This window comes from Indicator indicator, chromosome 27 (genome assembly GCF_027791375.1).
Source record: "Indicator indicator isolate 239-I01 chromosome 27, UM_Iind_1.1, whole genome shotgun sequence".
Classification (NCBI taxonomy): Eukaryota; Metazoa; Chordata; class Aves; order Piciformes; family Indicatoridae; genus Indicator; species Indicator indicator.
The window spans coordinates 1,678,629-1,704,845 of record NC_072036.1 but is presented as its reverse complement, the minus strand read 5'-3'; the positions used below and the strand labels follow the sequence as shown (position 1 = coordinate 1,704,845).

Genomic DNA, 26,217 nt, shown 5'->3' with positions numbered 1-26,217 from the left:
TTATTCTTTAAGGAATGTTTTCTTTTATTCTTTTAGGAATATTTTCTTTTATCCTTTTGGGGATTTTTTTATATTATTTTAGGAATATGTTCTTTTATTCTTGTAGGAATATTTTCTTTTATTCTTGTAGGAATATTTTCTTTTATTCTTGTAGGAATATATGCTTTTATTCTTTTAGGAATATGTTATTTTATTCTGTAAGGAGTATGCTCTTTTATTCTTTTAGGAATGTGCTCTTTTATTCTGTAAGGAATATGCTCTTTTATTCTTTTAGGAATATGTTCTTTGTAGGAATGCATTCTTAGCAGTGAGCTGCTAAGATGTCCTTAGCTCACTCAGCTGAGCAAATCTTGCTGCACTGCTGCATCACTGCATCTCTAGGACAGCAACTAGGAAGAGCAGAGTTAGACTGGATGTGAGGAACAGGTTCTGCACCAGGAAGGTGCTGGAACACTGCAACAGGTTGCCCAGGGAGGTGGTTGGGGCTCCATCCCTGGAGATGTTCAAGGTCAGGCTTGATGGGGCTCTGGGCAACCTGATCTAGTTGAGGATGTCCCTGGTGACTGCAGAGGGCTTGGACTGGATGACTTTGGAGGTCTCTTCCAACCCAGACCATTCTGTAATGATTCTATAATATTTTGTGTATGGAAAAAGAAGAGAGGTAGAGGTGTTCCTGTACATAGAGAAAAGAACTATGCCTTTGATGCCAATGGAAGCTTGTTGCTGGCTTCAGGAGAGGCCAGGAATTGACCTACTGCAAACAGAGGTCAAGAGGCCATCAGCTCACAGCTGTCCTTCCAGCTCTCTGATTTTCACTTAGTGCTGTCTCCCCATTTTTACTACCTCTGGAGCAGATAAGGCTTCAGGGAGGCAGCTGCAGGACAGGCAGCAGGAAAAGCAGAATTGCAGGAAATGGACATCTGCTCAGAGCAAGAGAATGAAAATGTTTCCCACCAAAAACGTGCCAAAGATCTAACTCCCAGTGCTTAGAGGTATACAGCTAGGAGGTAGCACAGCTGCCAACCTTGCGTGTGACATTTAAACTAGAGCAGGGTGGACTTAGGTTGGACATCAGGAGGACATTCTTCACAATGAGGGTGGTGAAATGCTGGAACAGGTTGCCCAGGGAAGCTGTGGATACCTCATCCCTGGAGACAATCAAGGTCAAACTTGGTGTGGCCCTGGGCAGCCTGATCTAGTTGGAGATGTCCCTGCTGACTGCAGGAGGGTTGGACAAGATGACCTTGGATGCTCCCTTCCAACCCAGTGCCATCTGTGATTCTGTGGTTGAGGCCAATGAACATTGCAGCAGCTATGGAGGACACCATGGAAGAGGATGGATCAGAGGGGTTGTGTGGCCAGGTTTCAGTTAGTGTAAGACTAAAGACAATGGAAATGAGCAGGCTGCATTTAGCCCTCAGAGCAGCCTGGCTGAAGAGATTAATTGTTCCCAGTTTTTGCTTGGCTTTGTTTTGAGGCAGGGAAAGAATAAAAGAGTAAGGCTGGCCTGGATATTTCCTTAGTGACATCTCTCAGTTTTCACAGGCATGATGGCTTTCTCTCCCATTGCATTACAAACTGAAGCTCCTTCACCTCTCTCCTGCTGGGAAGGAGCTGCACCATTCAGTGCAGCACTTTACAGTAGTCAGCAATATAAACCCAAGAAGCCAGAGCAGCCACACCTCTCTGCGTTGGATGGTTCCATAAAGACATTACCTGCCACACAGCTGTGCACCCAGCCAAGGCCAGAAGTGAATGTTAGAGGTGTCTGAGTGAGTGAGGCTTCATCCAGAGTGGCATCTGGCTTTGCTCTGAAGGATCTACTGTTTCCAAGAGCAGTTTGCTCCATTGGCTAATTGCTTTTGCAGCTGAAAATGTCCCTCAGGCAGCTTTTGAACGTGTCCAGCTAGGACCTGGAGCTGTTTACTTCTTGTGGCTCTTCTGACAGATTAGAGTCCTTAAGCACCTGATACTTTCTGCCTGCCAAGGTACTTATCTATCATAATCACATCAGCCCTGGGAGCTAAACAGATTGACCTCCTTAGGGCTGCAGTGCTAAGGAAAACCCCCAATATTTCTATCCAGCAGCCTCCTTTTGTGGCTTCTCTCTGCACCTTCTTCATTCCTTACTTTCAAGCTTGCTGGTGTCACATCAGATGCCACTTTGTCTTCCCAGTGCTGTGTTCAGAGGCAATGCTTCTTCCCTATTTCTATCCAGAGTGTCCCACCTTGAGACTCAGAGCCTTAAGGGTTTGTTTAGTGTCACAATATTGCAAGAGAAGCTCATGAAAAGGAGCCAGTCTGAGCTACTGCTCATCTGCAGCCCTGCTGAGAGTCACTGTCTCCTTGAGGAAGGGCTCCACCAGCACACAACACACTGAATCAGAATGGGTACCTTAGAGCTGGCTCCTGCTTTACACTGCAATCTTACCTGCCAGTTGAGCTTGAATTCAAAATAAGGACTTGAAAAATAACCTGTCGCTTCTCTGTGTCTTCTGAGGAGCAGCTAAGGGAAGTGGAGAGTTGTTTGGTCTGGAGAAGAGGCTGAGGGGAGACCTCATTGCTCTCTACAGCTACCTGAGATTGGAGTGAGGTGGGGATTGGTTTCTTCTCCCTAGGATCAGGTGATATAAGGAGAAGAAATGGCCTGAAATTGTGCCAGGGGAGGATTAGGTTGGACGTTAGGAACAATTTCTTTTCCTGCAAGAGTGGTCAGGGATTGGAACAGGCTGCCCAGGGAGGTGGTAGAGTCACCATCCCTGGGGGTGTTCAAGAAATGTGTGGCCATGGCACTTGGGGACATGGTTTGATGGCCATGGTGGTGTTGGAGTTGAAGGTTGGACTGGATGATCTTAGAGGTCTCTTCCAACCCAAACAATTCTATGATTCTAAGGACTTTCAAGTCTGGACACATTCCTGAGTGACTTGCCCCAGCTGATCCTGCTTTGGCAGGAGTGGTTGTCTAGGTGATCTCTGGAGCTCCCTTCCAACCCCTACCAGTCTATGCTTCTGTGATTCCATGTCTATGATTCTATGATTATGTGATTCTATGTCTATGATTCTGTGGGTCTATGATTCTATGTCTTTGATTCTGTGGTTCTATGATTCTATGTCTATGATTCTATGTCTATGATTTTGTGATTCTACGTCTATGATTCTGTGGGTCTATGATTCTGTGATTTTATGTCTATGATTCTGTGATTCTATGTCTATGATTCTGTGATTCTATGTCTATGATTCTGTGATTCTATGTCTATGATTCTGTGGTTCTATGATTCTATGTCTATGATTTTGTGGTTCTATGATTCTATGTCTATGATTCTGTGGTTCTATGTCTATGATTCTATGATTCTATGTCTATGATTCTGTGGTTCTATGTCTATGATTCTATGATTCTATGTCTATGATTCTGTGGTTCTATGTCTATGATTCTATGATTCTGTGATTCTATGTCTATGATTCTGTGATTCTATGTCTATGATTCTGTGATTCTATGTCTATGATTCTATGATTCTGTGGTTCTATGTCTATGATTCTATGATTCTGTGATTCTATGTCTATGATTCTGTGATTCTATGTCTATGATTCTGTGATTCTATGTCTATGATTCTGTGGTTCTATGTCTATGATTCTATGATTCTGTGATTCTATGTCTATGATTCTGTGATTCTATGTCTATGATTCTATGATCTCTCACAGATCGTCTCTGTAAAATCTCAGGAGGGGGGGTGGCTATGGATCTATGCCACTTTCATTATGTACATCTCACTGCATGGCCGATGATGTACAATTCAATAAATGGGTCACTCCTTCTCTGGTAATATGTCCTGTCCTATCTTACACATGAGCTCTATGACTTCTCACCTACGTACTCAATGGACTCCCTTGTAGACTCTGCTTACTAGCATCGAGCATCCCTATTCCTTGAGCGTACTGCATGCTAGCGAGTGAATGTACACATATAGATCAGGTATTTCCTGACATGTATGCTCTCTATGAGCTAGGAGACACTCCTACCAGATGCCTTCTGCCACCCGATCACGATACCGATATTCACTATAGATTCGCTACGCTGTGATCGCCTCTACACCTGTGATTCCTGACCTGTCTTACATGGATGCGTCTATCTGCCTGCAGTCTCTTCATAGTCTATAATTCAAGCTCTTAGTAATGTGGCTATGACTTCTAATGAATTCACATGAGGAGCTACCTGATTTCCTATCCTGTGCGATGTCTATGATTCTACGTCACAAGAGGACATCTACAGAGCGAGCAGACTCTAGCGAGTGACTAGATAGCCGTCTAGTGTGAGTAGCGACTCTCTTAGATTGCTAAGGGTGGAGCGTGAGATAGAGATCATTCTGTGAGCGAGTGCAGAGCCAGACGTAGTAGTGGTATAATGTCTTAGTCTTGCAGGATAAAGACAGTGTGTCGGTGTGAGTGTTTGGATACTATAGGGAAAGGAATATACGTATAGTATGAGAAGAGGGTATGGAGAATGACAGCAGAGGGAGTGGAGGATGTAATGATCGATGTGTAGTGAGGTTGATTGGTTGAGGGGGATATGGTATGGGGGGGTTCGATTTATATATTGATCTCTGAATAGTAGAATATATCTCATATCTAGATTATAGATAGTATTTAAGAGACTTAGAGACTGGTGGGGGTACGAATGTACATGTAGTATACTATATGGGTAGAGATATTCGTAGGACACAGGAGAGTACAGATGAAATTTTAGTGTGTTGTGTATGAGGTGTGATAGTCATGTTTGATCTAGGACGGTGAGAGTGTGTGTAACGAGTATGGATGAATGTATGTACTCATAGTGTGAAAGAGTATTATATTGGAGACAGAGTTATCCTTGATATTTAAAGGTGACGTAGTACATATAATGAACTCATAATAGTGGGTCATGTCAGAAGAGAAGGGATTTACGGTGGGTGTGGGATTTATAAGAAAATAAAATAGCGAATGTTTGTGTGGATGGGGGGGGGGGTACTATAATACAGAATAACACACAACACAAACATGTTTGGAACAAACTAAATATGGGGGGGGATGTACTTGATGGTATTATATCTTGGTGGGAGTTAAGATTAGGGTGTGTGTATATTTTTCTATTGTGTAATCTTAGGGGGTGGTAGATATTTTTGTTGAATAGATCTGTATTCGAAGTAAGGGGATCGGTTGGGTGGGAGTTTAGTTGATAGAATGGATGGAGATGTGGGAGGGAGAAAAAGTTAAATTTGTAGGAGTTAGAGGGGATGACTTGACTCTTAGGGTGGTGGGGACTTTGGTGCAGAGGGTGACTGGATTGGACAAGTATTAGCATGTAGGATGAGAGATATTGATCTTCATGGTTTTGTTTATTTTCTAGAGTTATATGGAGACGGCGACAGTGAAATACACACACAGACAGGGCGTATTTGACGGCACAGAAATAGGTGATAACTGTGGGTACGTTGAGACAATGGGGCACACACAGGGCATTTTTAGTTGTGGCGGACGTCAACATGTGTGTAGACGTGATGTGGAGAATAGAATGACATTTTGAAACATTAAATGAAGTATGATTATATGTGGGACTGACGGGGTGGAGCGAAGTAGAGAGTGAGAGCTATGTGGATGTACTAGAACACTATACTGATGGATGGTGTGATGATTACTGAGAGGGTCAAGAGGTCGTGGGATCTGACAATGATATATGAAGGGTTCACTAGGATCGCGATATATCTGTAGCGAACAGAGACTTAGATATGAGAGAGATGTATTCATATGATCTGGGTGGGTTGGTAATATGTACAGTGAGTGACTGTTTGTAGTAGTAGATGATAGATTACGGAGGAATTGTAAGATCTAGAGGGTCACGAGAAGTAAGACGACGTAAGGATAGGTGGGAAGATGATTTTATGAGAATGGATACTGTGAAAGTACTGCAGTACATACATCATATAACATGTGGACACAGTTATTATTTGAGTATAGACTAAGTGTAGGAGCTGGACACATATATGGTGACTAGTGAGTGGGTCTGGGAGGGCGAGAGAGGCGATGGGAGCGATAAGGGTATTTTATGACATTAGGATTGAGGGAGTAAATTTGGGAATAACAATGATGTCATCATGGGAGAGTGAGTGTTCTACTGTGTAGGACGGTGTTGGGACAACTGGGACTTGATATTGGTCGCAGATCTTCAAGTTTTCTGTATCTGGGAGTTGATTGGAATGTGTAGTACTGGAACGTTAGAGTAACTTAATGACACACACAGTGAGATATTAGACACAGTTTGTCTTGCGCATGGGAGTAGTCTGATTTGATGTTAGTTGATGCGAGTATCGGACAGGTGGTGTGGGCGATTGTCTCTAACGGATCGAAGAGTGTATATTTACGGTAGGTATAGTGTCAATTGTAGACAGGTAGGTAGATATGGGTAGCACAATTGATGGTGATGTGTTCTCTGGGAGTTGGCAGTGTATTGAGATATCTAATTGATCACTGTGAGTACGAGTATTTAATTTGGTTGCAATGAATTCGTGTTGGAAGGTTGTTGAGTGTGAGAGGTGTCAGAGAGCTTCACATGAGTAGTAGTTACACAGACTACTGCGATATCAACAGGAGTGTGAAGTGTCTACATGAAACATAAGAGAGGTAGAACACGAGGAGTTACGTAAATAATACAATTTGGGTTGTTAGGCTGTGTGACTTTATTGCAGACGATCTTGGTGGGGGGGAGGTAACATTTGGAGCGTCGGTAGTATAGAGGACAAGGGATGGACAGGATTTGGGGGTCTGTGTTTATAGATTATAATTTATTGGGAGGTTTAGATTCTCTATATAGAGAGGTGGGGATGTTGTGGGGATAAGGAGGGAAGGATAGGTGGTATATCTCCTTAGAATGAGGTGGATTTATAAGGGTGATTAGGCATGAAGAAAGAAAGACACGGAAACAGATTGACGCGAGAGGGATGGATTAGAACGTGGACATAGGAGTTGTGATTAATGTATCTTGATGATTGATTTACGCAGCAGGTGTCTGACGAGGAGCACGTATTAGTGATGGAACAATATTGATGTAATATTGAACATAGTGTAGAGGGTCATACTTGACTGTCGTGATAGATTAGCGACAGACTAAGTGTGTTTGTAGACATTGGTGTATTTGACTGCTTCGTGAGCGGTTTAATCGATAGTTAGGTATCAGAGTGATTTTAGGCTAGGTATGAACTTTGTGATGAGATGTAGTTATGTAGGGGTTTTATTGGTAGGGATGGATGGATATGAGTGGACACTTCATAATTAAACAATCTGTAGTAACAAGACTAGCAACACGCACGAACAAGCAGCGTTTTGACACACGAAAACACAGCAAATACAACATACAGGGGGAGACTAGGGGTGGAGGAGATTGTGTGTTTCTGGAGAGACAACTGTGGCGGTGCGGGCGGAGCTCTACTGGGAGGCTGAATTGTAGTATATATATATTGAGCACTGTGCACAGGTACATCTGAGGTACAGGAGTATCTCTATTAAAGAGTATGAACAGGGTGAGGGCGAGACAGGGGTGGACACAGACAACATATTGATGGGGCAAGGTACAGTACAGAATGATATTAGTAATAGGGAAAGGTGGCGAGAGCGAGATGGACAGGGGGGTGACATAACAGGATTTATGATTGGGCGTGAATGTATATAGGGAGATACATCGAGGGGAGTGAGGGAGGGAGACACGTGGGGCAGAGGATTTGCTATTTGGTAGTTGGTGGGCGACATATTCTGTGAGAGTATGAGCTGAGCGCGAGTGATAGGGGTGTGACATGATATTGGTATTGGGAGATGTATGAAGGCATGTTGGGGTATTGTACAAGAGGTTGTGGTATACTATGTTGGCAAGATGGTGGGCATAGTAGACGGATTAGTAGAGAGTGTAGTGTAGATAGCGGCTTATCATTTTTTATTTAGATAAGCGTGTATGACGGAATTTTAGTGTGAGGGGGGGAGTGTACGACACAGACTTGGATGGTGGAACAGTAATGACAGGTAATCTGGTTATTGATGTATTTTTATTATGGTAGTAGTAGTCTTAGGGGTATGGATGTGCAGGTAGATGAGTTTGGGTCTACGGTCCACAGTTAGTATCGTATGGGGGGGATCTAGTGACACAATTTTGTATATTTTAGTTGTGGATACTTGGGGGGAGGTACTGTAATATATTGTGGGTGTTGTTGATGTGATATGTATTATGATTTATGGTCTTCAGTTCTATCTTGTTAGTGAGGGGATATTATGTAGTATTGTGGTCTCATCTGAGGGAGAGGGTTTTGTAATTGTACATTCAATGTTGGTAAGTACAATGAGTGGGCACATAATGGGTAGGCCACGAGTGGAGGTATTGACATAAGGTGATATACAAGCACGACGTGGTAGGTGTAGTATGGGGTTGTGGTATGTGTTAGTGTGGTGGAGTGGGAGAGGGTAGGGGTACGGGAAAGGATAGAGTGGGTGGTTTTAGGTTCAGTGGAGTACATGTAGATGTTGATAGAGTAGATGTTTGCGAGAGTATCAGCGCTATGTGCGAGAGTCGCTACTCGTTTACATAATGACAACACAATTGAGTATCGAGTATAACTATTGGAATAGAGTAGGGTTGGCTTACTACATAGATCTGAGGGCGAGTAGGTGAAGTGGAGGAGGTCGCGGTACTGGTAGACTGGTGACATGTGACTCTGATGAGAGGTTGTTGGATCTATCAATTCGAGAGAGCCATATATCTTGCATATCAAGAGAGGGGAGTGGGTGAGTTGACAGCGTATTCTCGCATAGTGTTGGTTCGACTCTATGCGTCTGAGGTAGGCTTACTAGGATGGTCAACTATATCTACGTATAGAGGTCTCAGGACATATGGTAGATTCTTTTTGTTAAGTAATTCTCAGTTTTGTATCTGATGTGGTACTATGATTGATTAATATTAAGTGCACCAGTGGTATTAGTGTTCTCACGGGCTGATACAACTAGGTCACATCACGCGTTGGTGGGGGGATAGGGTGTCTGTGGCTTGCGAAGCGTATTATCTGTAGTGACGCGAACGTAAAATTGGTCATGTATGGGTAGTCTTCTAGTCTCTATGGGGAAGGTAGGTTAATGTATGATTGGGTTAGTGATGGTCGTCAGTACTGTACGCACGGCGGCACGCATTGTATCCGTGGGCAGAGCACAATGATAGGGGGGGGGGCGGGGGTATATTCTCAGGGCTGACCGGAGAGTACGAGACGTAAGGAAAGTATAGTAGGGGTCATAGTGACTTTTGATGATTCTCTGAACGGTGAAGTAGGATGATAGGGGTTGGAGGTGTGGTAGTCTGTAGACAGGTTAATATCTGAGATAGTGTATTGGGAATGAGAGAGGAGATTAATAACAGGGGAGTAGAGAGTGAAGTCGATTGATACAGTGATGATCACTATGGGGGTGGTTGGTGGGTTGTGGATGTGGATGTGTTATTGGAAGGTGGGCGGGGAGGGTATCGCGTAGGATGGGGGGGGGGGGGGGGGGGAGTGAGGTATAGTTTGGAAGAGTTGGTGCGAGCTGGGGGGGTGGCGGGTTGTTATAGATAGATTAGGTAGACAGGAGTGAAGTATGTAGGGAGTGTCAGGGTGCGGACTGAGATGGGAACTGGGAATTCTGTCGATGACAGTGATACAGTACAGTGAGGAGATAGGACACAGGGAACAACAGTAGTAGTATAGGGGGGGCGTGCGGGAGTGTATTGTTTCTCTGATGATGTGATTGATAACGTATGTTGGTGAGAGCGACAGGGATTAGGGATATTGTGTCTATTCTTGGGAGGTTGAGGGAGACACATGATCGTGGCATGAGTGTTAGGCGGAGGGACAGTTGAATCTAGCAGGAATATGTGGAAGAGGGGGGTGGTATATAAACATGTGAGAGTGGTGAGAGTACATGAGGGTTGATTTAGACAGGGTAGTATAGTGGTATGTAGGGGAGGAGGCGGACGGGTGGGTATTCTGGTGAGATGGTTTGTAGATGTATGGCGGGGGAGGAGGGGGGCCGAAGAGGTGATGGCGGAGGGATTATGAAACATCTGTGCGATGGATATACGAACGCGTGTGTAAGGATAGTATATACATGAGGTGATGGGTAGTGGGATCTTGTAAGAGAAGGGATGGGAGATGAGAATGTATTATATGTTCATTGATGAGACATGACATGAGGCACGAGGTATCAAGGAGTATGAAATGGGGGGAATTTGATTGAGATAGGATTGATGAGGGACAGAATATGGGGGGGTATGTACAGTAATTACAAGGGAGGCTGAGTGATATGTAATTGGGAGAGGGTTTTTAATGGTGGGTGGGCAATTTGGTTATGTGTATGTGTTATTTTTTTGGGATATAGTATTTTATTATTATTTGATTTTGTTTGGGGGTGACGGAGGTGATGAAGGTAGGCTGCGTTTGCGGGATGGGTTATGTCTTTTTATAGATGATAAATTATGATCTACGTTCTTATAGTATAATTGGTTATATTTCATGATTTATTCTAGGAAAAATTGAATGTATGGAATCGTACGCACATTACGAGAGTTATTTTCACGTTGTCGTGTTCCCAGACACAATATACTAACTTATATTTTTCTCTCACACAACATGAAGAAGCTCACCAGAATAGTATGTACAATGTCTCTGTTCTCAAACTCACAAATCCAATAGTTTTCCTCTCATCTCACAACTGTCTCTACACAAATACTCTCTATCTGTGTAACACAGGTGAAACATTCATATGTTAAGTCATAATGTAGCAAACATTTATCTCTTTGACACAGATTTTGAAATTATGTATATTGAAATCCCAGAAAACAATGTTCTCTCACGATAGCTTTAACAATAAACTGCGCTTTGCTTCTCGGGCGACTCCTTTCATATACTGTTAGACTCTCACTAGCACTTGAGTGGTGATAAAATAGGCGTGACCGGGCTTCACGAGTCGGAGAGGCGTTGCATAGAAGCAGGTTTGAAATCTAATGGGGCAGCAGAGTGAGGCTACTTAGCGTAAGTGTCTTGTGGCGGTCTATAGCTTCACAACACTCTCTACTCTCTAGGAGATGGTACATGAACTGTAAAAGAATACTAGTACGCTCTGGACGCGAGAGTGTATTGCGGCGAACATAGAGATGTCAGGACTTATCTATACATCTCATAATTCTTTTGTTCGATGAGATTCACACAATAAAAATCCACTGGTGAGAGATAAGAATATTGTATATTTGTAAATAATTTGGTAGTTGATCTGTGAAGTGAGAGACTGGGAGTTGAGAGGTTGTTAAGGGGGGGGGGGGATTTGTATTGTTTTGTGGGGGGGGGGGGGGGGGGGGGTGTGGGGGGTGGGGGGGGGGGGGGTGGGGTTGGTGGGAGTTTGTGTAGTGTGAGAGTGGTGTGAGGGGGAGGAGGGTATTGCGAGAGCGATGAGAGGTTGATTGTGTTGTCTATTAGGGGATGAAATTTTTATATATATTGTGGTTGAGGTAGATGTTGTGTTCTATCTATATGAGCAGGTAGAGGGGGTGTGTGGGGTTTTAAAGGTTGTGATGTAGATGTGGTATCTCTTATTTCAGGATGGGATGTTGATGTTAAGGGGATTGTAGAATGTTTTTAGTTTGGGGTGGTAGTGGGTTTTGTTATTTTGTGTTTTTGTTTTATTGGGTGTGGATTTTTGTGGTGTAATTGATAGGATGTATTTTTGGGGGAGAGAGAATTTTTTGTTTTGGTTTGGTGATTTTTTTTGTTTTGTTGGTTTGTTTGGAGTGTGATAGGGGTTATGGTATGTTTATATGTTGGTTTTTGGTTGTAGATTAGTGTTGGAGGGTGTTATTAGGTGTGTTTTAGACACTGATGGGAGTGGTAAGTGAGTGGTGAGGGTATTATGTTGGAGCGCCCAGGTGAGGTGATCATTCAGTAATTGTACGTGTATTGACTAAGATACTGTAACGTTTGGAGTCTGTTGAGGTTGACGATGGTGTATATTATCTGGAGGAAGTCATACTGGAGTTATATTGTTATGACGATGCACACGAGAGTCAGTAGTGTATTGAGTGGCAGCACGTTATAGAGACTTGATGGTGGCGTAATAGATGACACAGGTATGGCTGTGGGATTGTACTGTTTTCTGGAGTTAGCTACTGGGTCTTATGGTAATGCTTCTATCATTCAAGGGTTGTTCTGAAGGAATGGATATGTTGTATAATTGTGAAATAACAGGAGAAGTGGATTCTACGTGTGCGCAAGCTGCGTAGCACTATGAACATGATGTTATTTTCTCGGGGAATGCGTATGTAGGTCTCTTTGTTGTCATCGTACATATGAGTAGTGGGAGTCTACTTGAGAGTAATCGTGATTGTAGTGATTTCTTCACGTACTGAGCGTTGTCTACTAGAAATGACATATGATGCTAAACACTATAGCGTTTGTGATGTGGTGTGTTCTCTTCGAGGCATTACATATGAGTTATCATGAGTCTCTTGTATAAAGATGGGCGTGTGGGGGGGGAGGGGGGGGGCTCTTATTATATAGTTGTGAGTTTGAGTCTCATTTGGTATATTTATATCTATCTTATATGTGGCGGGTATGTTAGGAGTGTACAAAAGCATACATAGGTGTGTGAGTGTGAACTATGTAGGACTTGCACACAGATAGGAGTTTGGGACGATTGGATATACAAGCGTGTACACCACGGAGAAGCTGCTTATACACAAACATGACGCATAGAGGCAATACGAGTGGTCTAGGTAGTTGAGTGACTGAATGTATTATGATAAATAGGAGCGGTACATATGATAGTAACGAGAGTGATACTTTAATTGTGGCATGAGTAGTATTTTGGATGTTGGAATATTAATTAGATAGTTGATTTTATGTTGATTAGTTGTTGTTTTATTATTGTGGGAGTGGGGGCAAGTCAATTTCGAGTTGGCTTATAAGAAGAAACTGTGACGTGTATCAAGACAGTGTAATGGGTACTGGTTGTGAATTTCGAGTATAGATACTGATTAATCGGTTAGTTTCGTTTGGCGTAGTTTAATGTGAGTTTAGGTATTGCATACTCTATTCTGTATGATGAGGGGTGACGCGACTAAGATCGGGACAATCAGCACGCTACACGAGCACGTGTATTTACTTCTGGTAGCTGGTGATTAGAATGTGTCCCAGTGACTCACCGTGGAATAGTACTATTCATTGGTGAGGAAAGTCAAGTAGACAAAGGGCTCTGCGACAACGCTCTTAGCGAGTAATGCGCGTATGTTTTAGAGTTTCTTGTTTCCGGAGGGGTGTGACTCTAGCATAGTTATATGGGGGGAGTTCATAGAGTCTCTATTCAGTATTCGAGTTGGTTAGTACTATATTATATGTAGCGCGGTAGGGGGGGGCACACAGTGTAGAGTGTGTGGTGTAACCACACACACACACACACAATTTTTATTTTTAACACACACAATCACAGACACGATACACACGTGGGTACACAGAATATGAGGTGATGAGAGTGGAATTACACTGGTGAGTAGGATTTCATGGTGGAACAAGGTGTGTAGGGTGTCACATGTCATAGCAGACGGCTATAGTGATCGTGCATAGGTGATGGGATATGTTTCGTGTACACGGTGTGAGGGAGGCAGGGGGCGAGGAGTAGAGTCTCTATGGGAGATCACAGTGGGAGTACGGGGGACTGGATTAGGTGAGGTTGAGTATGGTGGAAGTAGGGGAAGGGTTGGACAGGGTAGGCAGGATGTTAGTGTTATATTGTGGCATGGTAGTGGATGGTTATGATGTACGCGGGGAGAGGGGATAAAGGTTGGATATGAAGGGAGCTATAAGGGGATAAGGAGGAGCGTTCATGGGTGTTTTAGGTGTAATATATGATATCTATGGGTGCTGGGGACTACACGCTAAACGGACGGTGACATATAAGTCGGTATTGTTGGTCAAGGGATCCGGTATTTGATGATTGCATATTCAAGTCTATTGCATTGAGAAGAGCGATATGGGACTGGAACTAGGAGAGACATAGAGGATGATTAGGTACAGAGCAGACAAAGAATATGAGATGTAGGATTGATTGTAGTCGAGGAAGAGACGAGACTCTCTTTGGTAGAATATTGTATTTTTTGACATAATCATCAGAGCTGATACTGATGGTTAGTGTAGCTGGGCGTGAGAGATTCTTGGGAGTTATTTATTACACAGGGACGGTGTAGAGTAGTATGGTCTCAGTGATAACATTACATGAGCATCGCAAAGCGCTGTCTACAGAGCATCCTTCACTATGTTTGTCTAGTTGAGTGGAGTCTCACTGATGATGACAGGACGACGAACTAGTATATGTGGTCTTACATGAGGGTACAGGGCTGGTGTCTCAGAGTGAGGGATTGTGATGCATGAATGATTTGTGTATAGACTGAATGAGTATACTTAGACATACATTCTGGAGTGATACAAGTACTAGAGAGTCTCTTTTTTTGGGCTTGTAGGTGCGTGGGGTTTAGTATTATGACACATATGTTTAATTAATTGACACGTACATAGTGATGAGTTTGGGAGTGGGAGGGAGGGTGCTGGGAGTGGTTCATGGAGGTTGATGTGATTGAGAACAAGGAAACTGAAGAAGTACAAATAAGTCTGACGAATCTGTAAAATAAAATTGTAACAAATATTGAAAATTAACTGAACGGATGGTTAATGAAAAAGGTGATATTATTAATATGGTATGTGTAGACGGGCAGTCAGTAGTTAGTTGTTATGGATGAAGACGAGGACACACATGATAGCGTCTCAAGTATGATGAGAGAGTTTAATTTGTGAAAGGGAGGAGGACTTAGAGTATTGGTGGTGTGGTGAGAGAGAGAGGTGATTTGTGAAGGAAATAGAGATATTGGAGGGGGTATATCTTTGTAATGGGTATATTATTATTGGAATGTGGGAGTATTGAAAATAATTATGGTAAAAGGGTGGATATTTTAAAAGTATGGCATAGTGTAGAGACCTTCTGAATCATGAAACCATGGAATCATGAAATCATAGAACCATGGAACCATGGAATCATAGAGTCTTAGAACCACAGAATCATAGAATCATGGAATCATGGAATCATAGAATCATGGAGTCACAGAATCATAGAGTCATAGAATCATGGAATCATAGAGTCATAGAACCATAGAATAGTTTAGGTTGGAAGGGACCTCCAAAGCTCATCCAGTCCAACCCCTCTGCACTCAGCAGGGACATTCTCCACTCAATCAGGCCCAGAGCCCTGTCCAGCCTCATCTTGAGTATCTCCAGGGATGGGGCCCCAGCCACCTCCCTGGGCAACCTGTTCCAGTGTTCCACAACCCTCAAGATGCAGAACTTGTTCCTCACATCCAATCTCAATCTGCTCTGCTCTAGTCTGAAGCCATTGCCCCTGGTCCTGCCCCTGCAGGCCTTTGCAAACAGTCCCTCTGCAGCCTTCCTGTAGCCCCCTTCAGGTACTGGAAGGCTTCTCTAAGTTCTCCTTGGAGCCTTCTCTTCTCCAGGCTGAACACCCCCAGCTCCCTCAGCCTGTCCCCATTATCAGAGGTGCTCCAAGCCCCTGAGCATTTTCCTGGCCAGAGTCTCCCACCTGAAATCCTGTTTAAAAGCTCCATAGTGTGTCATGGGCACCCCTGGAAATCTCTGGTGACACATTTTCTTTCTGTTCCCACAGGATTAAAATGTTGGATGGTTTGGCACCTTTTGATTTTAAGACAAGTCCCTCCTGGATGAACCCATATTACCTGGGTAACTGAAGGCTTTAGTTCTTTTGGGTGTTGAGTGAACAAACCAGCTTGTAGCTGGGTGTAAGCTGGATGTAAATTTGTCTTCCTCATGGAAAGCAGGGACAGGAGGTGACCCTCCCCCTGTGCTCAGCACTGGGGAGGCCACACCTCGAGTGCTGTGTTCAGCTCTGGGCTCTCACTGCAGGAAGGACATTGAGGGGCTGGAGCCTGTCCAGAGCAGGGCAGTGAGGCTGGAGAAGGGCCTGGAGCCCCTGGGTTAGAGGAGGGGCTGAGGGAGCTGGGGGTGTTGAGGCTGGAGAAGAGGAGGCTGAGGGAGACCTCATTGCTCTCTACAGCTCCCTGAAGGGAGGTTGGAATGAGGAGGGAGCAGCCTCTGCTCCTTGGGGGCAAGGGACAGGAGCAGAGGAAATGGTTCCAAGCTGCAACAGGGGAGGCTCAGGCTGGAGCTCAGGAAATATTTCTGCACTAGAAGTGCTCTCAGACATTGGAAGAAGCTGCCCAGGGCAGTGCTGGAATCACCATCCCTGGGAGTGTTCAAGCAGCATGGACCTGGTGGTAGGGACATGGTTTGATGCTGACACTGCAGAGGGTTTCTTGAACACCTCCAGGGATGGGGACTCCACCACCTCCCTGGGCAGACTCTTCCAGTCCCTGACCACTTTTGCAGCAATGAAATTTTTCCTGGAATTCTAAAATGTCTAAACCTGCCCTAAAAGAAGCATCCTGGCAAAGCAGCACAAGTTCTTCAGATGGTGCAAGACCAGAACAACAACTCAAGGGAAAGCCTCACAGCCACGTGGAGCTAAGTAGCAGCAGAGCAATGAGAAGTGCTGGCAAGATGAAGAAGCATTTCATGTAGGGAAAATACAGAAATAATTACTATTACTAAACCAGCTGCAGAATGCTTTCACAGAATCACAGGATACATCCAGCTGGCAGAGCCCTCCAAGCTCACCCAGTCCAACCCTCAACCCAGCCCTGCAGGGTCAATACCAAACCATGTCCCTAAGCACCAGGTCCACACTGCTTGAACACCCCCAGGGATGGTGACTCCAGCACTGCCCTGGACAGAACATTCCAATCTCTGAGAGCACTTCCAGTGCAGAAATGTTTCCTGAGCTCCAGCCTGAGCCTCCCCTGGGGCAGCTTGGAACCATTTCCTCTGCTCTTGTCCCTTGCCCCCAAGGAGCAGAGGCTGCTCCCTCCTCACTCCAACCTCCCTTCAGGGAGCTGTAGAGAGCAATGAGGTCTCCCTCAGCCTCCTCTTCTGCTGCTGCTGCACAGAACAGCAAAACACAACAGGAGCTTGAGAGTCTATGGGCACACAGACAGAACATCTTAACTTGCTGTTGCCATATTTGGGAAGATGAGAAAAAGCCTTTCAAAACTTATGTTTGGTGCAAACTTCCTCTTCTCATTTACAGTTCTTGTGATATCCTTGGAGGTAACCTTCTTCATCTGTGGGCTGCTGTTTGCCCTGGTTGTGGAAGAATGGGTTTGGGATTATGCAGTAACAGTCACTGTTCTCCACATCCTCATCACTTCAGCTGGTAAGCAGGGCTGCTGCAAAGTATATGCATAGGATTCCCCAAGTGAAGGGAACCAATCAGCTAGGATTCATCTGCTGTGTCACTGGGCTGACATCATTATTTTTTAAAGCTAAATAAGTCCTAGAATCACAGAATTGGTTTGGTTGAAAAAGATCTTTAAGATCTTTGAGTCCAACTAGATGGTCTTTAAGGTCCCTTCCAACCCAAACCATTCTGTGATTTCATAGAATCATAGAATCAGTCAGGGTTGGAAGGGACCACAAGGATCATCCAGTTCCAACCCCCCTGCCATGGCCAGGGACACCTCACACTACATCAGGCTGGCCAGAGCCTCATCCAGCCTGGCCTTAAACACCTCCAGGGATGGGGCCTCAACCACCTCCCTGGGCAATCCATTCCAGGCTCTCACCATTCTCATGGGGAAGAACTTCTTCCTCTCCTCCACTGAGAATCCAGGAGCTCCATTTAGCACACAGTAGCTTTAGGACTTGCCTCCCAGTGGGAGGCTCCTCAGACTTAATGCTATGGCCAAGGGTCTGAATGATCAGGCCCTGCATGGGTGATTGCCATTCCAATAAAGGTCAGGTAGGTACTCTATGAAACACCACTAAGCAGACCTTTGGTAACATAATTCACATCTCTCTGGTGAGGCAGGGCTGAGAGAATTGTGGCTGTTTAGTCTGGAGAGGAGCAGCCTGAGGGGGATCTCATCACTGCTGATCAATACTGAAAGGGTGGCTGTCAGGAGGATGGGGCCAGGCTAAGTTCAGTGGTGCCCAGTGACAGGACAAGGGGTGACAGGCACAGACTGGAACATCAGAAGTTCCATCTGAACATGAGGAGGAACTTCTTTCATTTCAGGGTGATGGAGCAGACTGCTCAGATTGCTGATGATGTCTCCATCTCTGGAGCTATTCAAACCCCACCTGGATGTGTTCCTGTGTGACCTTCTTTAGGTGGCCCTGCCTTGTCAGGGGGATTGGGCTGGATGATCTCTAGAGGCCCCTTCCAACCCCTACCATTCTGTGATGCTGTGGTTCTGTAATGCCATGTTTGCCTCTCCCCTCACTTACTGCCTGGAAGCTGACATTTCTCCTCCTCTTCTCTTTGCAGTGATGGCTGAATTCCCCCTGATGCTACACTGGTGGCTGGCATTAGGTATCATTACAGTCTTTCAGTTGTTAGAGTCTGTGTGGAAAATTGGGATTCCCAGTATGAACTGCTTCTACCAAATGTCTATTGTCTCACTAGTTTGAGAACCATCAACCTCTGCAATAGAAAAAGATGCTTTTCATGGCTATTTCTTTTAATGGCACGGGCAAGTAACACTGGGCTAATGTTGGTCTTGCCTTAAAAAAAGAATTGAAGAGCAGAATGCACTCAGTGTATGTTAATCCTGCTCACAAAGAGCAGGCAGCCTCACATTCTTGAAAGAAACCATTTAGCCCTGGGTAAGCAGTCAAACACTTGTCCAAGTTGTACCATTTATAATGCTCAGGGGGCTGGAGCAGCTCTGCTACGAGGACAGGCTGAGGGAGCTGGGGGTGTTCAGCCTGGAGGAGAGAAGGCTCCAGGGAGACCTAAGAGCAGCCTGCCAGGACCTGAAGGGGCTGCAAGAAGGCTGCAGAGGGACTGTTCCCAAGGGCCTGCAGTGACAGGATCAGGGGCAATGGTTTGAAATGAGAGAGGAGGAAACTGAGATTGGATATGAGGAACAAATTCTGCACCATGAGGGTGCTGGAACACCCCAGGGAGGTGGTTGGGGTCCTATCCCTGGAAATATTCAAGGTGAGGCTGGACAGGGCTCTGGGCAACCTGCTGTAGTGGAGGATGTCCCTGCTGACTGCAGGGGGGTTGGACTGGATGAGCTTTGGAGGTCCCTTCCAATCCAAATCATTCCATGATCCTATGATAATCAGTGGAAAGCAAGAGGCCCCTTCAGAGGCAATTCTTATAAACACTGTGCCCAGGTACTGCAGAGAGGTGAGAGAAACCCCAGGCACCACATTTCCTTAGAGGGAATTTCTGCCTGTTGAACTTTCTGCAATTAAAATTAAAAAGCATAGCTTTGGGCTAGAAGAGAGCATCTTGGAAAATAGGCCAGGGAACAGGACTGGCTTCTGCTCTTCTTTCTTATGTGATGGGCACCAAGGATCAACAGCTGGAGTTAATTCCTGAATGAGGAAAGGCCAAGGAATTCCCTGGCCTGCAACTGGTTTTGCATCAGCAGCTGCTGGGGCTGACACCTCTGTGGGTGGGTAAAGCCTTGGGTGAAATGTTTAAGCAGACAACCCAGCAAAAAAAACCCTGGAGATAGGAAGGATGTCTGCTTAAAGCTTTAGCATAACCTTTGCTTTGCAGGAGAAAAAGGAATCCAAACCAGGCATGTGTTTTCTTTCAGGGTCTGGAGTGATTTCAATGACTTGTGGAGGACAGCTTCTGGCCTACTACTTGTTCAAGGACAACTTCATTTACCCAATTCTAGATGATTTTTGAAAAGGAAAATTAGAATTTGCCTTTGTGTGCATCTGGGTTATATGATTTGGGCAATATCATTGTCTCTTCTCCCTAGGATCAGGTGAGAGAAGGAGAGAGGAAATGGCCTGAAATTGTGTAAAGGGAGGGTTAGGTTGGAGATGAGGAAACATTTGTTTGGTGCAAGAGTGGTCAGGGATTGGCACAGGCTGCCCAGGGAGGTGCTGGAGTCCCCATCCCTGGAGGTGTTCAAGAAAGGTGTGGCCATGGCACCTGGGGACATGGTTTGATGGCCATGGTGGGGTTGGGTTGATGGTTGGACTCAATCATCTCAGAGAGCTTTTCCAACCCAAACAATTCTATGGTTCTAAGACTTCTCAGATAATATTTAAACATAAGCTGAGAATCAGGATTTACATTTTACCAAGTGACTCAGTTGGACTTGGTGATCCTGAGAGTCTTTTCCAACCTGAATGTTTCTGTGATTCTGTGACACCTGTGGCCATGGCATTTGTGGACATGGTTTGGTGGCCATGGTGGTGTTGGGTTGATGGCTGGACTGGATGGCCTTGGAGGTCTCTTCCAACCCAAACAATTCTGTGATTCTAGGTATGGCTGCAATGAAATCAGTAGGCAACACATCTGCTGGCTGTTGGCCCAACACCCCTTGCACAACACCACCCAGTGAGTGCATCCTTCAGGACGTTTCCCAGTGGCCTTGTGTCAGGTGGACACACAGCAACAGCATTGCCCTCTGGGAAGAACACCAAGGAACAGGAGTGGAGCCTATTTCTGGGTCTGACAGCAAAGGATGATTCAGAATCAGGTGCATTTGTATTCATTGCTGCCCATCCATAGTCATCCTGTTGGACTCAATGATCCTGGAGGTCTTTCCCACCCAAACCAGTTCTACGATTCTGTGATTCAAATGCAGTTAGCAACTCTCTCATGTAAAGCTAATATTTCTCTTCCCAGCCCTGCCCTAGCTTACCTGTGTTTGCCAGGACAGTGTCAGCACTGTGCTGCTTGTGGTCACTTTCACCCTGTGTCTGCAGACTTTCATTAACCAAAGGACCTGGGAGTGCTGGTGGGGAACAAGTGCTGCATGGGGCAGCAATGTGCCCTGCTGGCCAGGAAGGGCAATGGGGTCCTGGGGGGCATTCAGAGTGTGTCCAGCAGATCCAGGGAGGTTCTCCTCCCCCTCTACTCTGCCCTGGTGAGACCTCACCTGGAATATTGCATCCAGGTCTGGGCTCCCCATTTCAGGAGGGACAGGGATCTGCTGGAGAGACTCCAAGGGAATCTACAAGGATGCTGAAGGGACTGCAGCACTGCCTGGTGAGGAGAGGCTGAGAGCCTGGGGGTGTTTAGTCTGGAGAAGAGGAGACTGAGAGTAGATCTGATCAATGTCTATCAATATCTGAGGGGTGGGGGTCAAGAGGGAGGGGACAGGGACAGGTTCTGCTCACTTGCACCCTGGGACAGGACAAGAGACAATGGATTTAAACAGCAGCACAGGAGGTTCCACCTCAACATGAGGAGGAACTTCTTCACTGGGAGGGTCCCAGAGCCCTGGAGCAGGCTGCCCAGAGAGGTTGTGGAGTCTCCTTCTCTGGAGCCTTTCCAGCCCTGTCTGGATGTGTTCCTGTGTGCCCTGTGCTGGATTCTGTGGTCCTGCTCTGGCAGGGGGTTGGACTCAATGATCTCCAAAGGTCCCTTCCAACCCCTAACATCCTGTGAGCCTCTGAAATGGTTATGCACAGTTTCTCTTGGCTTAAAAACAAATAAACCCTGAGGAGGAAAAGAGCAGTGATGCCTTGCTCTTGTGAAATCCTGCAAGGAGAAGGGAAGAGCAGAGTTCTGGATGCAGTGATTTCAGAGTGCTTCTTATCTCTTGCATTTTCTGAAGTGCTGAATCTAGCTGAGGCTGCTAGGCTTTAAACCCCTGTATCTGACACAGCTCACCCTGGGCTTAGAGCAGCCTTGGCTGGCAAAGCCCTGGCAAAGCAGAATCCCTGAGCAGCTCATTGCTCTGCATCTCTTCTCATCTTCAGTCTCCCACCTAGAAGCTTCTCAAGACCACAGCAGGCAGACAAACAATCCTCAAGTATGTGCTTGACTCCCCTGCTTCCAGGGATGCTACAGACAAAGGTTTTCTGTGCTAGCTTGGGGCTGTTCTCTCATTAGTGATCCATTTCTGGCCTGGCTCTGCTGCCATGAGGAGAGGCAATGCCACCCACAGCCCCTGTGACACAGCTCTGTCCCCCAGCTGCAAGTGGCCAATGTCACAGTGAGAGTTTGTGGGTAGTGGTAACTACAAGTGACAAAGAGTTGTCCAGTTCTGGGCTCCCCAGTTCCAGAGAGACAGAGACCTGCTGGAGAGAGTCCAAGGGAGAGCCAGAAGGATGCTTAGGGGACTTGAGCATCTCCCTGTGAAGAGAGACTGAGAGCCCTGGGGCTGTTTAGTCTGGAGAAGACTGAGAGGGATCTGATCAATGTCTATCAATATCTGAGGGGTGGGTGTCAAGTGGAGGGGCCCAGGCTCTGCTGGGTGGTGCACAGTGATAGGACAAGGAACAATAGGTTCAAACTTGAGCAGAGAAGATTTCAGCTCAACATGAGGAGAAATTTCTTTAGAGTGAGGGTGACAGAGCCCTGGAGCAGGCTGCCCAGGGGGGTTGTGGAGTCTCCTTCTCTGGAGACTTTCAAACCCCACCTGGATGCATTCCTGTGCAGACTACCCTGAGTGATGCTGCTCTGGCAGGGGGGTTGGACCTGATGATCTCTTGAGGTCCCTTCCAACCTCTGCTATACTGTGAGACTGTGAACAGCAGCAGTGGCTTCAAGGAGCTCTTTCTCTCCAACCAGAGCAATGCTGTGACAGTAAAACCACCTCAAGGCAGCTTCATTGTACACATGATAGCAGGGACTGGATTTCACCTGCAGCTTGCTCAGAAGAGTAAGAGTGAGCTGCTCCCTGCACAGGAGCCCCAAATGTTGCATTTCCCTTACTCTTACACAGCAGATAAGGCCTCTGAAAAATGTGTCTCCTGCTGATCTAATCAAACCCCTTCAAATGTATTCCTAGTTTCACAGGTTTTATTCATGATACTGAAAGTGCACATACAGGGGGAAGCAGATCCCAGAAGAATGAGTTTGTCTCTGAGGTATGGCAGATGTGTGAGTCAAAAAAACCCCAGCTGTGTCCTAGGCTGAATCCAAAGCAGCCTGGCCAGCAGATGGAGAGAGGGGAGTCTGCCCCTCTGCTCTGCTGTGTCCATTTTAGGGGCTCCCCAACACAAGAAGGACCTAGAGCTGCTGGAGAGGGTCCAGAGGAGGCCACCAAGATGATCAAAGGGCTGGAGATCTATGGGGACAGGCTGGGAGAGTTGGGGCTGTTCAGCCTGGAGAAGAGAAGGCTCCAGGGAGACCTTAGAGCAGCCTTCCAGTACCTGAAAGGGCTCCAGGAGAGCTGGGGAGGGACTTTTGACAAGGGTTGGGAGTGACAGGATGTGGTGGTTTGAAATTTCCTCCCCAACATTAAATTTGCCAGCCCAGCTCAGGTGGAAGCAAATGAAGCTGCATTTACCAGCACAGCTCCAATCTACAATGGAATGCACTGAATAGGTACAAAATAGACAATATTTACAACATTTACAGGGATTTATCATTGATAAACTGCACAAGAACCTCCCCGGCCAAAAACCAGGGGAGCTAATAGCTTCTCCTTCCCTGCTCACCCTGCCCCTACCCCCTTGGACACAAAGGGACAGGAGAAAAGAGCAGAGAGCTGTTAGAGCTTAGCCAAAACAACGCAGCCAAGGTCAAGCAGGAGCCAGCAGAAGCACAGAGTTAGTATCTCCCAGAGCAAAGCAGCCAAAAGAGAGATTGTTTACCAAACTAATTCTTGTGGTAGATACCTCTCCAATGGGATTGTTTAGAATTTATCATTATCTTCCTTTCTGCACCCAATAGTGATTTATTTACATTTTACTACTTTCTGTTCAAGGTCTGTGGAAAAATTTAAAGGTACAACCTAAGACTACCACAACAGGAGGAGGGACAATGGTTTGAAACCAGAGCAGGGGAGATTGAGACTGGAGATTAGGAAGCAATTCTTGACAGTGAGGGTGGTGAGACACTGGAACAGGTTGCCCAGAGTTCAAGGCCAGGCTGGATGAGGCCTTGAGCAACCTGTGCTGGTGGGAGGTGTCCCTGCAAGGGGGTTGGAACTGGGTGATCTCTAAGGTCCCTTCCAGCTGAAGCCACTCTGTGCTTCTCTGATCATTGCATTTTCAGTTTGGTTTCAATACTGAAAGTGCAGATGCAGGGGGAGCATGGTTCAGAAGGCTCCCAACAGAGGGAGTTTGGTGAGTGACAGACACTGCAGAGACAGAGCAGGTATGGAAGTCCTGCAGAGCTGCAGGCTTTCCAAGCTGTGCAGCCCACTGCTCTGAGCACTGAAGTCAGCAGGGATGACTCTGGAGAGTGAATTAAGTGCCCTGCACTGATCACTGCTCTGAGTCATGGAGCATTTTGAGATGGATGGATTTGTGTCTCCAGGAACATCAGTGTGCAGGAAACCACCTGGCACTATGTGCTTGGGAAGTGTTGACATATTCCTGCAAGACTTGGTTCAGCTCAGGACTGTGGAGAAGGATGGGGAGGAAGTGCTGGATAACGAAAACTCAAACCTCTGTCCTGCACCTCATGCAGTGTCTGGGCAGGCAGTGTGCCACTGAGTGGATTAGATCTAAACTTAATCCATGGGTGGAACAGGTTCCTATTTTTACCCTGACAGGATTTTCTCCTGCAAGGGCCAGCCCAGCTGCACCTTGTTGGTTGGAGCTCTCCTGGTCAGTCTTGGCATATTTCACTTTTGTTCCCTATTTCAAACCCTAAGACACCAGCAAGAGAGAGCTTCAGACTGACCTGAGGGGTGCTTTAGTCCCAGGATTTCTCCAAAGCAGGTACAAGCAGGCCAGTGCCAGAAATCCAGCAAGAACTCTATTGAGGATTAAAAGCCTTAGCCATAGAACCATAGAATGGTCTGGGTTGGAAGGGACATCCAAAGTCATTCAACCCAAGCCCCTCTGCAGTCAGCAGGATCCAGCTATTGAATCACAGAATCACAGAATGGTTTGGGTTGGAAGGGACATTGAAGACCATCCAGTTCCAACCCCCTGCCATGGGCAGGGACACCTCCCACCAGCCCAGCTTGCTCAAGGCCTCATCCAGCCTGGCCTTGAACACCTCCAGGGAGGAGGCAGCCACAGCCTCCCTGGGCAACCTGTTCCAATGTCTCCCCACCCTCACTCTCCAAAATTTCTTCCTCATCTCCAGTCTCAATCTGCCCTCTCCCAGCTCAAAGCCATTGTCCCTCATCCTGTCACTCCCAGCCCTTGTCCAGAATCCCATCCCAGCTCTCCTGGAGCCCCTTCAGGTTCTGGAATTCTGCTCTAAGGTCTCCCTGGAGCCTTCTCTTCTCCAGGCTGCACAGCCCCAGCTCGTAGCTTGTTTGCACTACTTTCAGATAAGGAATGGGAGAACAATTTCAACATTACTTATTTAATCTTTTCCATCACTTCTATGTTGAGCACCAATGCTAAATATTATCACGGAAGGAGGCTCTTCTCTGGAGGCTTTCAAGTCCCATCTGGGTGCTTTCCTGTGTGACTTGCCCAAGGTGACTCTGCTTGGGCAGGGTGGTTGGACTCAGTGATCTTCAGAGGTTCCTCCCAAGCCCTACCATTCTAAGACTCTGTGATTCCACATAATGTTTACAGTGTAGACACAGTTCATGTTATACAAATAAATAGTCACCATGTAAGTAATGTAAGTTGTGTCTGTGTGGGCATTACCTGGCTAGCCTTAGAATCAGGGAATTGTCAGGGTTGGAAGGGACCTCAAGGCTCAGCCAGTTCCAACCCCCTGCCATGGGCAGGGACACCTCACACTACAGCAAGTTGCTCACAGCCACATCCAGCCTGGCTGCAAAAACCTCCAGGGATGAGGCTTCCACCACCTCCCTGGGCAACCTGTGCTAGTGGGGAAGAACTCCCAGCCCTTGTCCAACGTCCCTCCCCAGCTCTCCGGGAGCCTCTTCAGGTACTGGAAGGATGCTCTAAGGTCTCCCTGGAGCCTTCTCTTTTCCAGGCTGAACAACCCCAACTCTCCCAGCCTGTCCCCACAGGGGAGGTTCTCCAGCCCTCTGATCATCTTGGTAGCCTCCTCTGGACCCTCTCCATCAGCTCCAGGTCCTTCTTGTGCTGGGGGCCCCAGAACTGGATGCAGTGCCGCCGGTGGGGTCTGAGCAGAGCAGAGCAGAGGGGCAGAATCCCCTCCCTCACCCTGCTGCCCACAGGGCAG

The 26,217-nt window shown here is 46.3% G+C and overlaps 1 protein-coding gene across 1 annotated transcript in view; it reads left to right on the top strand.

The window, feature by feature from the left end:
- The window catches only part of TMEM244 (transmembrane protein 244), a 53,025-nt gene extending 33,156 nt beyond the window's left edge, over positions 1-19,869 (top strand). Inside the window, exons 2-5 of the mRNA XM_054393015.1 lie at positions 15,751-15,824; positions 17,248-17,373; positions 18,487-18,531; positions 19,775-19,869. Coding sequence (XP_054248990.1) covers positions 15,751-15,824; positions 17,248-17,373; positions 18,487-18,531; positions 19,775-19,869 — 340 coding nt within the window. The remainder of the gene's footprint in view (positions 1-15,750; positions 15,825-17,247; positions 17,374-18,486; positions 18,532-19,774) is intronic.
- The last annotated feature ends 6,348 nt before the right edge of the window (positions 19,870-26,217 follow it).